We start from the raw sequence: 14,618 nt of genomic DNA, 5'->3' as shown, positions 1-14,618 counted from the left end.
GTCATTGAGCCTTAATAATCATGTGTTATTAAATTATTCTGGTTCAGATTCTGATTCAGTTAGTTCCTCAATGGTTCTGTTAACAATTATTTTAGTAATTTTAAAGAAGAGGGAACGTTCTTATTGAAATTTTGATTGCCATCACTATCCTCAGAAATCATGTTGTCAAATGATTAGATCCTTTCAGATTCCAATAGAACAAAGCAACAATCTAAAAATGAACTGTATATAATTCAAATTGTATTTTGCAACTTTGCTATCTGTTGTTGAATTCAGATGTTCAAAAAGCCATTAAAGTCCCCCTGCAGTCAATAGTTTTATCCCTTAAAACTAATCTTTGATCATAAAAATTACATATTTAAAGTTTTTTCCTTTGAAAAAAAATCTTCATGCCTTAAAATAGTTTGAATGGAACTCTGCACCCTTGCCTCATTTAGTACGTGCGGTTCTATGAATATGCAAATTATCCCCGCCTCCACTCACTCACACCAGCTCAGAGATCCACTCGTTGATGATCACATGTTGACGTGATTGGTTACAAGGTAGTTTGTGACGTCAGAAACACCAGCGATTTCAAACCGTGTTTTTGAAACTGTCTTTGGTTCACTGCAGTTTTAAGGAGGAAATACTCAGCAATGGTGTTGACTTGTGAATTTGCACATGGTTTGTCTTAAAGCATATTAAAAACACCACATAGACATAAACAACATTAAAAGCTTGATTTTCACCACAGGGGGACTTTAACTGAAATCACTGGGTTCCAGTTTTTTTAAAAGGCAGTGAAAGAGATGGCAGATGCCACTTCCATGTGTGGTCCTAAAACAGATACAGATTGGATGTTTTGCAATGGGACATCAGTTTGAAGTCATATCGTTCGTAATCCATGTGACTTTTACGCAACATTCGTCACAATTCTGCCCTGATGGAAGTCACTCTTTGGTTCTTTTAGTTCTTTGGAAGTACGTGAATAACTTGAACAGCCAAAAAGGAAAAACAATTCTAATCTGAGCAATAAATCAGAATTGAGTACTAAGGCTTGCAGTGTGAATGTAGCCTAAGTGTAACAAAAAGTAGATTCTGTTTACACCAAATGTGAACAGCAACAAATTGCAATAGACGCTTAATAGAAGTCATATGCTATTTGTACTAAGGATAAATAGCCTTTGCTAACAATGTCGGCTATTTGCATTTAATATATAAATAGACACTGCCTTTTAAAACAATGGAACCAGTTCTGAATAAGAACCGGTTCTTGATTCACATAAAGCACTACCACATAACACGAAAGGGCAGAGAAGTGCATAAGCATGGGCTTCTTTGGTTCAGCTGTATGTATTAATAACAAGAGATTCAGGTTTCATAATGCTGAGGTAATAAGTTAGAAACTAAGCACCATTTCATACATAGAAAAGTAAATAATACAGAGAAATATCATAGCTATGCTTTCATGCATCTCTTGCTTCACTTCTCATTATGCACACGTACGTATATCTTCGGTCATAAGGCACACAGTAGTGATGAAGAGTGAATCCGAGGGCATGTCATATGTGATGCATTAAATACATGAAGTCATTTCAAAAGCCTAACTTGCAACATTGACATCCGATTGCAATTTGGAATGAAGAATTCTGAATTGTGCAGGTGTTACTTGTAATGCTGCTGCAATAGTGTCAAAGTTCATAGGTTACAGGTCACAGGTTCTTCATACACACTTGGCAGCGGCTGATGCGTGACAGGAGCTGACCGGCTTTAAGTGTCTCAGAGACAGGGGAACTCTGGAAGGACTGATCGATAGAGGTCAACCAGAAACTCTGCTTGTTGGCGAAGTAGTGACATGTACCTTTGGCCCCGTTACACTCGATGAAGGGAGTGGTGCGGAAATCTTCGAGACAAGAGCCCGGAGACACCAGAGACTGACCGCCACCTTCATCTCCAGCTGCCGTGTGCTGTGTGAGTGTGACAGAACCAGTTAGAGGTCTTGGCAAACACGTTTCAATGATGAAAGTGTAACAATTTTGAACTGAAGTCTCACCATAAGGAAGGAATAGCCAATCCAGAGACTTCTCCAGCCTGCTGGGCATTGTGGGATAGTTATATCTTGGCTGTGTATGGCGATGGCCACAGTTGGAGCTTCACACACGGAACAGCGGCTGATGTATGGTTTTATCTCGGCCTCCTCCACAGGCATCATGGGAATTGGTGCGTTGGTGGACAGCCAATAGGATTTGTCATTGCGGCTGGCATAGTAGCATACGTCTCCCGGATTGCAGTACAGGAAGGGCATGGTGTTAAAACGGGGGAGACACGAGCCGGCTAGACCTGGAAAACAAAACAGAGACCTGTGAGGCATTTTAAAGCTTTCAGAGAATCACAAAGTAGTTACTGATAATTAAAAAAAAGAAGAAGAAGAATAGAACAGAACTTGCCAGTTTCGGTTTTCAAGTTTATACATGTCCTATCAAAAGCATGTTTAAACTAACCCTTACAATCCATACCGCATTTGGCCAATTCATTTCGAATGATGCTGTTACATATGACTTTTTCTGACTGTGCTACTAGTCCGGTTTCAAACTAATATTAGGGTCCATGTAAATGCAGATACTGTAGAAAATGCACTTTCAATTTCATAAGCGAACACTACACAATGCTATGTAATTCAACATTCATATTCTGGATCTAAAGTTGTGATGGCGGTGTCAGACATGCAATGACTCAACATCTTGTTATTGATTTTATTACGTTGTCATCTGCACTCACCCAGGTCTTGGTTGTGGGCCTTCTCCTGTCCCTCAAAGTACAGAAGGCTATAACCATCCCATAACTTGGACATGCCCACAGGGCACATGGGGGTCTGTTCCGACTGACTGTGCTTCACCAGCAGGTAGCCAACGTTGACACTGCGGCCAGCCATTCCAATTGGACCGGGTAAACCAGAGCGTCCTCGGGACCCTGTGAATTCAGATTCATTATCGACTTGTAATTCAAGTGTGCAGCCAGACAGAAAAACAATTCACATGGAAATTATTTCCATTCTTTTCATTTAATTCTTTCTGTTTATACAAAACCAATAATTTAAAAATGAATACAATCTAGAAACTTTGTTTTAAACAATGACATTGTCCTAACTGAACAAATTAAAGAATGTTACCAGTTCCCAAAATTACACAACGAAAAATAAACTCATAATCATTTAAAAATAAACCTGGACCTCTTGGTGACCAGTCGTCTGCAACCCTTAATCCACTAATCTAGCCCAGAATCCCATAATCCTCATCCATCTACACAAACACACTATTTACCTTCTTCTCCTTGAAGACCAGGGTGGCCCATTTGTCCAGATTTTCCACGGAAGCCTGGATTTCCTGGTATTCCAGGGAGACCTGGCATGCCCTTGTGCCCCTTTGGACCCAAAAACCCTGTAAACAGATAATAGCTATTTACACAATGAACTGTGATTCTGGAGCGCAGCAACAGTACCACAGAAGAAGTTTATATGTCACATTCATGACTGCATTAGTTGAGGCTAAAATTGATGCTTTGAATTCTTGTACCTGCATCACCAGGAGGTCCAGCAGGGCCTGGATTTCCATTGTGTCCATGAGGTCCTTGAATACCCATTGGGCCAGGTGCTCCTATCTCCCCTGGAAGTTTCTTTGGAATTGGTGGAAGTCCTTTAGCACCAGGTAACCCAGGAAAACCTGAAAGAACAAGGTAGAGAGAATGAATAAGGAGCAGTCAAACTAGATTTGTATTTCGAACACTGCAACAAATGCTTCTGAACCCGTTTATGGTCTGAATAAACCAGTAATTTTAAATGTTCAATATACAATCTAGATCCAGCCAACACATTTAGATGTACTGGTCAAGCATCTTGTTACTATATACTGTATATATAAATTGCAGGCCAGACAACATGAATGCATGAATACAGTATGCAGACTAAATTCGTTGTATGTGGAAGTATATGTACATGGAAACACTGACTAATGTCTTTGAAACAAAAAAGCATGTTGAATTGCACTAATTAAAAAAAATGTATTGCATTAACAGTGCTTGCATTTTAATGCATTGTATTTTCACGGCTTGCATTTTTGGGGGCTGAAATTCAACATGGTTGTATATTCAAGCTGTGAATATTTCAAATGAAAACATTTCATTCACAATGTCATTATTAAAAATTCAAAAGTCTGTTTAAAAATACCACCTATAATATTCGACAGGCAATTTTCAGTCCATTTTATTTTGCTTTTAAAAAAAAAAAATCACTTCAACAAATTCAGTGGGTCAAATTCAGCAGAATATTCAACATTGTTCATCAACTGCAGGAATAGCAGTCGATTACCGATGCTGTTGGTCACCTAACAAGCAGGTGGTGCAAGTGGGTGATGCGGAAGACCAAAACAACAGGTAGGCTGCATTAGAAATCGCATACTTCTCTACTATATAGTAAGTGAATAACAGTATGTGACAAAAGAATTATGTCCTAATTCACAGTAAAAGATTCCACAGGAATCAGCAGAGGATTTATGAATGACAGTGAAGCGACGCAACTGAGGTAGATGTGATTATGTGGTAGGTCACATGATAATGACAACATGGTGAATGTTGAACGTCCATATTACATTCATACTACACACATTCATACTATATAGAACATACTTTTTTAGCGGTCATTAAAACTTATTCAAAATAAGTACCTACTCAAGAGAGTATGCAGTTTCGGACACAGATGTGATTAACTCATTCTGTGTTTGTTGCATTCATTCATTCATTCACAAAAACTGATTTACAGAAATGGAGCAAATCTTACTTCCTCCGACGCTGATGAGCAGATCATATATTACATTTCAAGACTTTTGCGCCAAGTCAGAGGTCACTTTTCCACCGGAACAAGACTCGTATCCGGCCGTTACCAGAAGCCCGTGATTATAATTTATAGTTATAAATATGGATATTTTTCTTACAAAAACGAATCGGTTACCTAACGTAACCTCGGTTCTCTCTAGAAGAGGGAACGAGTATTGCGTAAGCTAGCTTACGCTGCGGGAAAGATTCATCTTTGCTGAGATATTGAAGCCAAAAAATTATTTCATAATTTTGTATCCATACACAACGCAGTTCCTCTGCGGCAGACCTAGAGCGGGCTAGCTAGCAGCTCATTGGTTCGCTCAGAGAGAACTGCTTAAGCCTATGGGAGAGCGGGGCTGAACCCGCTTCCAATGAGAGGCGCCCGCGCGCTCATTGCGTCATGACCCGCCAGAATGGGCGTGGCCATGGTGTATATAAGGCGCTCTCCCAGGCTTATATGTTGATTTATTTCAGCGTGAAGCGAAACGCTAGTAGCGCAAGCACGGCCGGGAACGCAATACTCGTTCCCTCTTCTAGAGAGAACCGAGGTTACGTTAGGTAACCGATTCGTTCTCTTACGAGAGGTTCTCTCGTATTGCGTAAGCTAGCTTACGCTGCGGGAACACCTGGCCAACGCCGTGCGCGCTACGAATCCACTCATGAAAAACCCAGGGATATACCGGGGGAATTTCTTAACGTGGAGTGAAAGTACAAAGAGGCCGCAGAGCGGGCTCATGAAGTGTACACATAAGCATGTATGGGGCCAGCAGAGCGGGCACATGAAGTGTATAAGCATTACAGGAGAGCACAAGGGGCGAACCGGTTGTGAGGGACCTCCAGAAATGCAGCTTCTTAGAGAGCTGTTCGTCAGACAGCTAGTAATTTTGCCTGCAAGGCGGGAACTTCCAAGTTATAAAACCTGACAAAAGTGGACGGGGAGGCCCATCCCGCGGCCACACAAATGTCATGAATGGAAATTCCACAGGACCATGCCCACGATGAGGCCATGCCTCTAGTGGAGTGCGCCCTGATGCCCAGAGGGCAGGGCAGGCATTTAGATGCGTAAGCAGAGGCGATAGCGTCCACTATCCATCTAGACAGTGTCTGTTTTGAGGCGGCCAGACCCTTGGTGCGCCCCCCAAACGACACGAAAAGCTGCTCAGCGCGTCTGAACGCGGCAGCGCGCGTAGTGTACAATCTCAGAGCCCGCACCGGACAAAGGAGATTGGCATCGCGCTCACTATCGGATGAAGGCAGAGCCGATAGGGAGATAATCTGAGCCCTGAACGGGGTACCAATCGCCTTCGGGACATAGCCATGCCTAGGTTTGAGAATGACAATCGAATCATTCGGTCCAAACTCAAGACACGCGGCGCTGGATGAGAGCGCGTGAAGATCCCCAACGCGTTTAACTGAGGACAGAGCCGTCAGGAAAACGGTTTTGAGCGAGAGGTATTTCAGATCCACAGACTCGAGCGGTTCGAACGGGGGTGCTTTCATAGCTTCAAGGACTATAGAAAGATCCCAAACCGGAACCGACGGGGGCCGCGGAGGGTTCATCCTCTTAGCTCCCCTGAGGAAGCGGATGACTAACTCGTCTTTGCCCAATGACTGAGCGCGTCGGGGTTCAGCGAACGCCGCGACGGCTGCCACATAAACCTTGAGAGTGGAGGGGGACCTGCCCTTGTCCAGCATCTCTTGAAGGAAAACAAGCAAAGACGGCACCTCGCACGACCGTGGGTCCAGCTGTTTGTCGGTGCACCATTTTGAGAACACAGACCATTTAGACGCATAGAGCCTTCTCGTGGAAGGTGCTCTAGCCTGTATGACAGTGTTTCTTACTCCCTCTGGCAAATCAACGAATAGTCGTTGATCACCCATGCATGCAGCGCCCAGCGCTGTGGATGGGGGTGCCAGATCGTGCCGCGAGCTTGAGAGAGGAGATCTGCTCTGACTGGGATGGGCCACGGGGCTGTCTGTGACAGCTGCGTGAGCTCCGGAACCCAATTCTGACTCTCCCAACGCGGGGCTATGAGGAGCACCGAGTGGCGTGTGTCCCTGATCCTCTGAATTACCTGTGGTAACAGAGCGATCGGAGGGAATGCATAGAGCGGGCGGCGAGGCCATTCCTGGGCTAGCGCGTCCTCGCTCTTCGAGAAATATATTGGGCAGTGAGCGTTCTCTTCTGACGCGAAGAGGTCTACTTCTGCTCTGCCGAATAGTCGCCACAGTAACTGGACCGTCTGTGAGTTCAGGGACCATTCTCCTGTGGAGATGAGGTTCCTGGACAGTATGTCTGGACCGTCGTTCAGATGGCCCGGCACGTGCGTCGCTCTGAGCGAGAGCAGGCGGCTCTGAGACCAAACTAGAATGCGGTGCGTCAGTCGACAGAGATTTCTGGATCTGACACCGCCCTGACGGTTGAGATAGGAGACCACGGCCATATTGTCCGAACGGATCAGGACGTGGTGTCCCTGGATGCGCGGGAGAAAGTGCGAGAGCGCGTTCTCGACCGCCAGCATTTCCAGACAGTTTATATGTAATGGGCTTTCCTGAATCGACCAGTGGCCGAAGGCCGGTGAGCCCTCGCAGACTGCACCCCAACCCGTGTTGGATGCACCTGTCGAGATGACTTTTCGGCAGGAAAAGGTCCCCATCGTGACGCCTAGACGAAACCATTCTGCTACTGTCCATGGCTGCAGCGCCGTGAGACACGTTTGCGTAACCCTGATCAGCTGGCGACCCGTGTTCCACGCGCGGTGGGGTACACGGCTGTTCAACCAGAACTGAAGCGGGCGCATGTGCAGAAGGCCCAGCTGAAGTACAGCGGAGGCTGAGGCCATGTAACCCAGCATCCTCTGAAAAGTTTTCAGAGGCCTGCGGGTGCCCATCTGGAACGAGGCGGCTAGACGCTGAACACTGCGCGCGCGCTGTGTAGACAGGCGAGCCGTCATCGTGACCGAGTCCAAATCTATTCCTAGGAAGGAAATCGATTGACTGGGATGAAGGGAGCTCTTTGTCCAGTTGACAGAGAGGCCCAGCGTTTCCAAATGGTCGAGGAGAACTGCGCGGTGCGACAGAAGCTCCGTCTGTGATTGGGCCAAAATCAGCCAGTCGTCCAGATAATTCAGAATGCGCAGCCCCTGGCTTCGCAGGGGGGCGAGCGCCGTATCCATGCACTTCGTGAATGTACGGGGCGCCAGAGATAAGCCGAACGGGAGAACGGCGTATTGATAAACAAGACCCTCGAAGGCGAAACGTAAGAATGGCCTGTGACGGGGATTTATCTGGATCTGAAAATAGGCGTCTTTCAGGTCTAGAGATATGAACCAGTCCCCTTGGCGCACCTGCGCGAGGAGTTTCCTGGTAGTGAGCATCTTGAACGGTCTCTTCATGAGCGCTTTGTTCAAAGACCTGAGATCTAAGATCGGTCTGAGGCCGCCGTCTTTCTTGGGAACCAGAAAATAACGGCCGTAAAACCCCGACTCGGTCATAGATGGCGGGACTCTCTCTATCGCGCCCTTTTGCAACAGCGTCGCAATTTCTGAGCGGAGCGTGCCGGCGGCCAGCGGGCTGACAGAAGATTCGAGCTGCGCGCGCGCACGAGGCGGGCGGCGGCGAAACTGTAGCAGGTAGCCGTTCTTTATAATGCTTAACACCCACGGGGAAATGCCTGGAATGGCTTCCCACGCTTTGGAGCATGCGGCTAGTGGCCGAATGGCTGTATTGCCCTGATTGCTGCACATAGCGGGCTGGACACAGTGTGTGGGCGCGCTTTGAATGTGTGTGGCAACGGGATTTGCACTCAGAGAGGAGTCTATGGGCCGTGACACAGAGCGAGCAGAGAGGGGACACGTGCACGAGCTCGTGGGCGTGTTTATGTTCTCTGATATTAGAGCGGGCTGTGCCCGTTTCATGTGATGGGGCTCTGATAGAGACACGGGATATGTTATGCTTGTGTGTATGGGTGAACACATGATAGTGGGCACATTTTCTACACAACTGGCAAAATTTCTCTTTTTGAGATTTCTCTGGGTAGCCGTAAAAACGGCTTTTTGTCGCTCGCAAGCGGGCTGGGACACCGGCTTGTTTGTGGCGGTCAACACTACAGCAGTCGGCGAAATAACGGGGACTGGCAGAGGGCGAAGCTTTGACGGCGGTCCGGCCGCGGCGGGAGAGCACCGTCGTTTTCTTGACATTGTTAGGCAGACTTCTGATGATCAGGCTTCAGCGTGATCTTGGGTCGCGGGCCACGGGGGGGCGGCGGTCTGCGGCGGCTGTCAGAGCGAGAGCGAGGGCGAGGGCGGCCGCTCTGACTGCGCTGAGTTGTTTGAGTCTGCGGAGGGGGGCGCTGTGATGGGGCTCTGGCGGAGGGCTCGTGAGAGCGGCCCGCTGAAGAGCTAGCGCGGCGGGGTAGAAACAAGTTCATCGCCTGAGAAGCTTTCTGTACTTCAGAAAAGCGATCGACAATTCCCGTGACGGCAGATCCAAACAGGCCCGTCGGGGAGAGGGGCGCGTTGAGAAACGCGGCGCGCTCAGAATCTCCCATGTCGGCGAGCGTGAGCCATAAGTGTCTCTCAGCAACACAAAGGCTGGCCATGCATTTCCCCAGAGCTTGTGCGGCGGCTTTAGTGGCGCGAAGGGCGAGATCCGTAGCACTTCTCAAATCCGTGACGGCGGGGGGGGGTTTTCTACCGCCTTCGGCCCATTCACGGAGAATATCGCTCTGTAACACTTGGAGGACAGACATAGAGTGAAGCGCAGCGGCGGCCTGACCGGCGGCGGCGTAAGCGCGAGCATGAAAGCTCGAGGTCGCTCTGCAAGCCTTCGAAGGAAGCGTGGGTGAAGAACGCCATCTAGCGGAGGGCGGGCAGAGGTGTGTGGCGACCAAGTCCTCGACGGGCGGCATGGCTGCATAGCCTTTCTCGGCGGCTCCGTCCACCGAGCGCAGCGAGGCGGATACATCGGAGCGATTTCTAGCCGAGAGCGGTGCATTCCAGGATTTTGTCAGCTCTGCGTGAAGTTCAGGCAGGAATGGAGCGGCCCGGGTGCACGCGGGGGTCGAGCGCCGATGAAAAAAGCTACCGTCCATTCGGTTCGGGGCCTGCTCGGGTGGAGGAGACCACTCGAGACCGAGGCGTTCGACGGCCTGTGAGAGGAGGCGCATCAGCTCCTCTTCTATCCCGGCGCGGGTCCCCGTCGACTCTCTCGCGGATCCGAGAGATGACCAGTCTTCACTGTCAGAAGCGAGCAGTGAACAGGAGTCCTTCTCCTCCGCGGCGTCATCGGAAACAACAGAGCGGCCACTCGGCGGCAACTGAATGTCCGGCAGGGGCGGGGAGGGAGAGCGGGAAGCGGGAGGCGGCGGCGGCGGCCCGCATGTTTCCGCTGGGGGCTCCGGCGGCCTTTGAGAGCGGCGTTTCTTTTTACGCGGCGAGAGAATAGGCGGCGCGGGAGCGGTTTTCACTGCCAGAAGTCGTGCCCGCAGGGACGATAACGGCAGGCTTTCACAGAGGTCGCATCCTCCATCAGCGAGGGCGAGTTCTGCATGCTCGAGTCCCAAGCAGAGAGCGCAGATGACATGGCGGTCTCCGTCCTCGAGACGAGCGCGGCAAGAGCCGCAGGAAAAACGAGACATCTTTAAAAAGACGCTCGGCTCTTTTAGAAATAGAGAAAGGATACAATCGTCGGATGGCCTAGCTTGCTGGGCGGCTGAAGGTGGCGAAGACGGCCGGCTTCTTCAGGGTCCTTGAGCTCGCTAGAGGATGCCTTCTTCGACGGCGATGGCTTTTCTCAGGAACAGCAGAAGCGTGCAGCTTGCTGAAGATGAAATGAATCAACATATAAGCCTGGGAGAGCGCCTTATATACACCATGGCCACGCCCATTCTGGCGGGTCATGACGCAATGAGCGCGCGGGCGCCTCTCATTGGAAGCGGGTTCAGCCCCGCTCTCCCATAGGCTTAAGCAGTTCTCTCTGAGCGAACCAATGAGCTGCTAGCTAGCCCGCTCTAGGTCTGCCGCAGAGGAACTGCGTTGTGTATGGATACAAAATTATGAAATAATTTTTTGGCTTCAATATCTCAGCAAAGATGAATCTTTCCCGCAGCGTAAGCTAGCTTACGCAATACGAGAGAACCTCTCGTAAGAGAACGCATCGCTTCGCTTCAGAAGGCCTTTATTAACCCCCTGGAGCCGTATGGATTACTTTTATGATGGATGAATAGCCAGAATATTTTTTAATATAACTCTAAAAAAGCTAAAAAAAAAAAGCTAAAGTTTAGCTAAAAAAAGAAAGTCATATACACCTAGGATGGCTTGGGGGTGAGTAAATTATAGGACAGTTTTCTTTATTGGGTGAATTAGCCCTTTAAGGCCTGGGTATACTTCATTTTCCGCGTTCCGCTCCGTCTAGCGCACGGTTGAGTGCACAAGCCTTTCAAAGTACACTCCTTTGGCCATGAGCGCAGAAAGAGGGGTTGGGCGCGTGCACACTGTCTAGCGGATTTTGTTTTCAAGCGCTCAAGTTACTCACACATGCTCTGTTGTACACGCATCATCTGTGCGGTCACAAAAATTGTGCTACATGTGGACGGGGTGTCGGACTTCTGCGGACCCTCCTGATGTCGAAAATTACGTCACGCGGACGGTGCACGGACACGGATGGCTGAAGTCAATTTTGGGCATACAAACCCTTAAAATACAATGCAATGCAAGCACTGTTAATGCAATGTATTATTTTTCAATTAGTGCAATTCAACATTTTTTTTTTCAAAGAGATTAGTCATTATTTTACTTCCATATTTGTATAACCAAAATACTATAACCAAAATATGAAACATATGATTGAACTGGTTGACTAGAAAAACCATATAGTAGAGCTATTTCAGCATATTAAGTTTGGATAGTAAATTGAAAATATTTTATTAAATTAAACAAAAAATGATCATACAGACAAATCATTTAGTGGTTTCAAATAATCACCTGGGGGTCCAGTATCTCCTTTAGGTCCAACAGGTCCCCTGTCGCCTTCAAAACCACGTCTTCCTGGAAAGCCCATCATTCCTTGTTCTCCTTTTTCACCTTTAAAAGAAATAAAGCATTCCTACATGACTCAAGTTCTTTTTCAGTTAACAGGTCTCATACCAAAACAAAGTGAGCAAAATATGTGAGTGTAAAACAGGGTGTTTTGCTCAGCTCATCTAAAACAGTTGAATATGATTTACATATAAGAATTCCACATTTTGTCACATTTAACAATTTTATTCTCTATTTATTTCTCTTTTGTTCACGTTTGCCAATGCAATGACCTTTACCATATTCATATTTCATAATCTACCTTTTCTTCCTGACACTCCAGGCTCCCCAGACGGTCCTTTTTCTCCTCTGTCCCCCAGGACTCCTTTTTCTCCGGTGAATCCGAAATCACCTGAATTTCCTTTATCTCCTTTTGCTCCGAATGGAGATGGTTCACCTGTAATCCCTCTAGGACCAGGAAAACCTGAAGAATGACAGCAACAGGTATCAAGACATTTTTTTCAAAATTCATTTTCAAGAAAGATTTTAGATTAAGAAATAAGTTATTTTTGTTTGACAAAGTGACACTTTATATTTACTTCACTAATTTACAAAACATATTTAACCCTCTTTTGCAAAATAATATTGTAAATAAATAATAATTCGTTGTGAATAATTTGGACAAACGGGGACCAAAGTCCCTTTAATTAGTCAATCTCCTTCTTCTTATACAGTCTATAGTACTCATTACTAATGTTTATTGTAAATATATAGTAATGGGTCCTTCACCTGGAAGTCCTTTAGTGCCTGGAAAGCCATAGTCGCCTGGAACTCCTTGTATATCAGAGAATCCTTGTGCGCCTGGAGGACCTGGGACACCTGGACGCCCAGATTCACCCTTATCACCTGTAAACACAGCAGTTCCAGTGTTAAGAACTAATGCATAGTTGCATCAAATAAACAATGCACAATGCACAAAACGTCATTTTTGGAACAGGGGAGGTGCTAGCGGTGGGCTATGGGGGATTAAGCCCCTAAAGTTTTGTTACCTTGTTTTTCTTTTAGAGCTCAACACTTAATCAGAAAAATAATTGTGAATACGATTACAGCTGACGCGATGACCTAATTATGAAAAAAAAAAATCCCCTTTGGCATCAAAGGTTACTACTTACAACATGCTTTTTCAGCGTTGAGCATTGTAGCCAATCACAGACATGTCTGTTGAACGCAACGGCCAATCAGAGGTGTTTCAATATGCTGCGCTGAAGATCTGATTTGCGCAAGCTCGCTGAGTTCTACACTTTTGCGATCCTGTCATTATAGCCAATAAACCGTATATGGAAATTATAGATTCGCTGCAATGTATTTTAAATTATTGATGCTGATCTGTCGCACTCCATTACACACTGCTTGGTTTGTTGACTAAAAGTTCAGCAGTCAAACACAGTGCTCGTCAATGGCCAATCAGATAAAAGAAGGCGGGGCTTACGTTCACAGAAGACGAGTGCGAATTCCAACACGATGCTTTAGTTTTAACAGTGAAAGAGTGCTAAAGCGCCGCATTTCCAAGGACTATTGAACTGCCCCTGATTCAGAAAATGATATGCATTTTAAGCTACCTAGATCTCCAGTGGAGCCCTTGAGGCCCAGATCTCCAGGGATGCCAGCCTCAGTGCTGGGGATACCGCTCTCTCCTCTATCTCCTTTCGCTCCTGCGTCACCTGGAGGACCCCAGTTGTCAGTGCCTTGCAGGGAACAAAATACACCAAAGATATCATTAATTCTGCATAAAAACAATGAGGCTTTACATAAGGTAATATACATGAAAATCTAAATAATATTAATTTATAATGATAATAATTAATAATAATGATACAATTGCTAAACTGTAAATCATGATATATAATTAATATTTATTAGTTAATATAAGATTTATAATGTTCAAATTTCTAAGATAACAAATACAACTGAAGAGGTACCTGGAACACCCTGGATACCCTTTTGACCTTTCAGGCCATCCAATCCAAAAATGCCTTTAAGACCAGGAAATCCTAGAGGAAAAATTAGCCAGGAAATGTTTGAGCATATATTGAAATATATAGTGGTAGAAATGACAGAGATTATTAATAAATAATTTCAGATACTATAAATAATGTGATAATGATGATCATGGAAGTGCAGGCCTCAAAAACCTGAACGAGCGGACATTATATAGTGTTGCTATTGACAACTGTCATTATGACCGATTTCGGAATGTTACGATTGACCAATTAGAATCAAGCATTCCAGAAAGAATATACAAATAAGGTGTATTAACATATCTGTGTTTTTGTTTCATTAAATTTGACAATTAGAGCCACAAACCTCGTTGTCCCGGTTGGCCTTGGAATCCAGGGGTACCTTTCTTCCCAGGCTCTCCTGGCCAGCCCTTATGACCTTGATTTCCTGGGAAACCCTGTTGGCCATCAGAGCCTGATGAAAAAGTGGATCCAGTTAAAAACTATTTTCGAAAACAACGAAATTGCTTAATAAAAGAAAAATGATCAAAACTCTTATACCTGGTGGTCCAGATTTTCCTGGTTCACCCGGCTGGCCTTTCATCCCTTCAATGCCATCAAAACCAGGACCTCCTCTATCTCCAGGTTGACCTGCGACTCCCTTCTCACCTAAGATATGTAAATTAAAAACTCATTTAAGAAGTGGTTCACAGGGACCAGGGCCACCTGCAGGATTTTATCTCAGGGTACAGAAGTA

At 46.2% G+C, this 14,618-nt stretch overlaps 1 protein-coding gene across 1 annotated transcript in view; it reads right to left on the bottom strand.

Annotated features, from left to right (window-relative positions):
- Positions 1-1,591: 1,591 nt before the first annotated feature.
- col4a2 (collagen, type IV, alpha 2) overlaps positions 1,592-14,618 on the bottom strand; it is a 191,705-nt gene continuing 178,678 nt past the window's right edge. Inside the window, exons 37-48 of the mRNA XM_056251804.1 lie at positions 14,423-14,530; positions 14,229-14,336; positions 13,844-13,915; positions 13,484-13,609; positions 12,654-12,770; positions 12,187-12,348; positions 11,832-11,930; positions 3,552-3,698; positions 3,300-3,416; positions 2,758-2,949; positions 2,033-2,319; positions 1,592-1,946 (exon numbers count right to left, since the gene is read on the bottom strand). Of these exons, the coding sequence (XP_056107779.1) occupies positions 1,692-1,946; positions 2,033-2,319; positions 2,758-2,949; positions 3,300-3,416; positions 3,552-3,698; positions 11,832-11,930; positions 12,187-12,348; positions 12,654-12,770; positions 13,484-13,609; positions 13,844-13,915; positions 14,229-14,336; positions 14,423-14,530 (1,790 nt within the window). The 3' untranslated portion in view covers positions 1,592-1,691. The remainder of the gene's footprint in view (positions 1,947-2,032; positions 2,320-2,757; positions 2,950-3,299; positions 3,417-3,551; positions 3,699-11,831; positions 11,931-12,186; positions 12,349-12,653; positions 12,771-13,483; positions 13,610-13,843; positions 13,916-14,228; positions 14,337-14,422; positions 14,531-14,618) is intronic.

Source organism: Rhinichthys klamathensis, unplaced genomic scaffold (genome assembly GCF_029890125.1).
Source record: "Rhinichthys klamathensis goyatoka isolate OS25496 unplaced genomic scaffold, OSU_Roscu_1.1 h1tg000090l_1, whole genome shotgun sequence".
Classification (NCBI taxonomy): Eukaryota; Metazoa; Chordata; class Actinopteri; order Cypriniformes; family Leuciscidae; genus Rhinichthys; species Rhinichthys klamathensis.
This window is presented reverse-complemented; position numbering and strand designations above follow the sequence as displayed.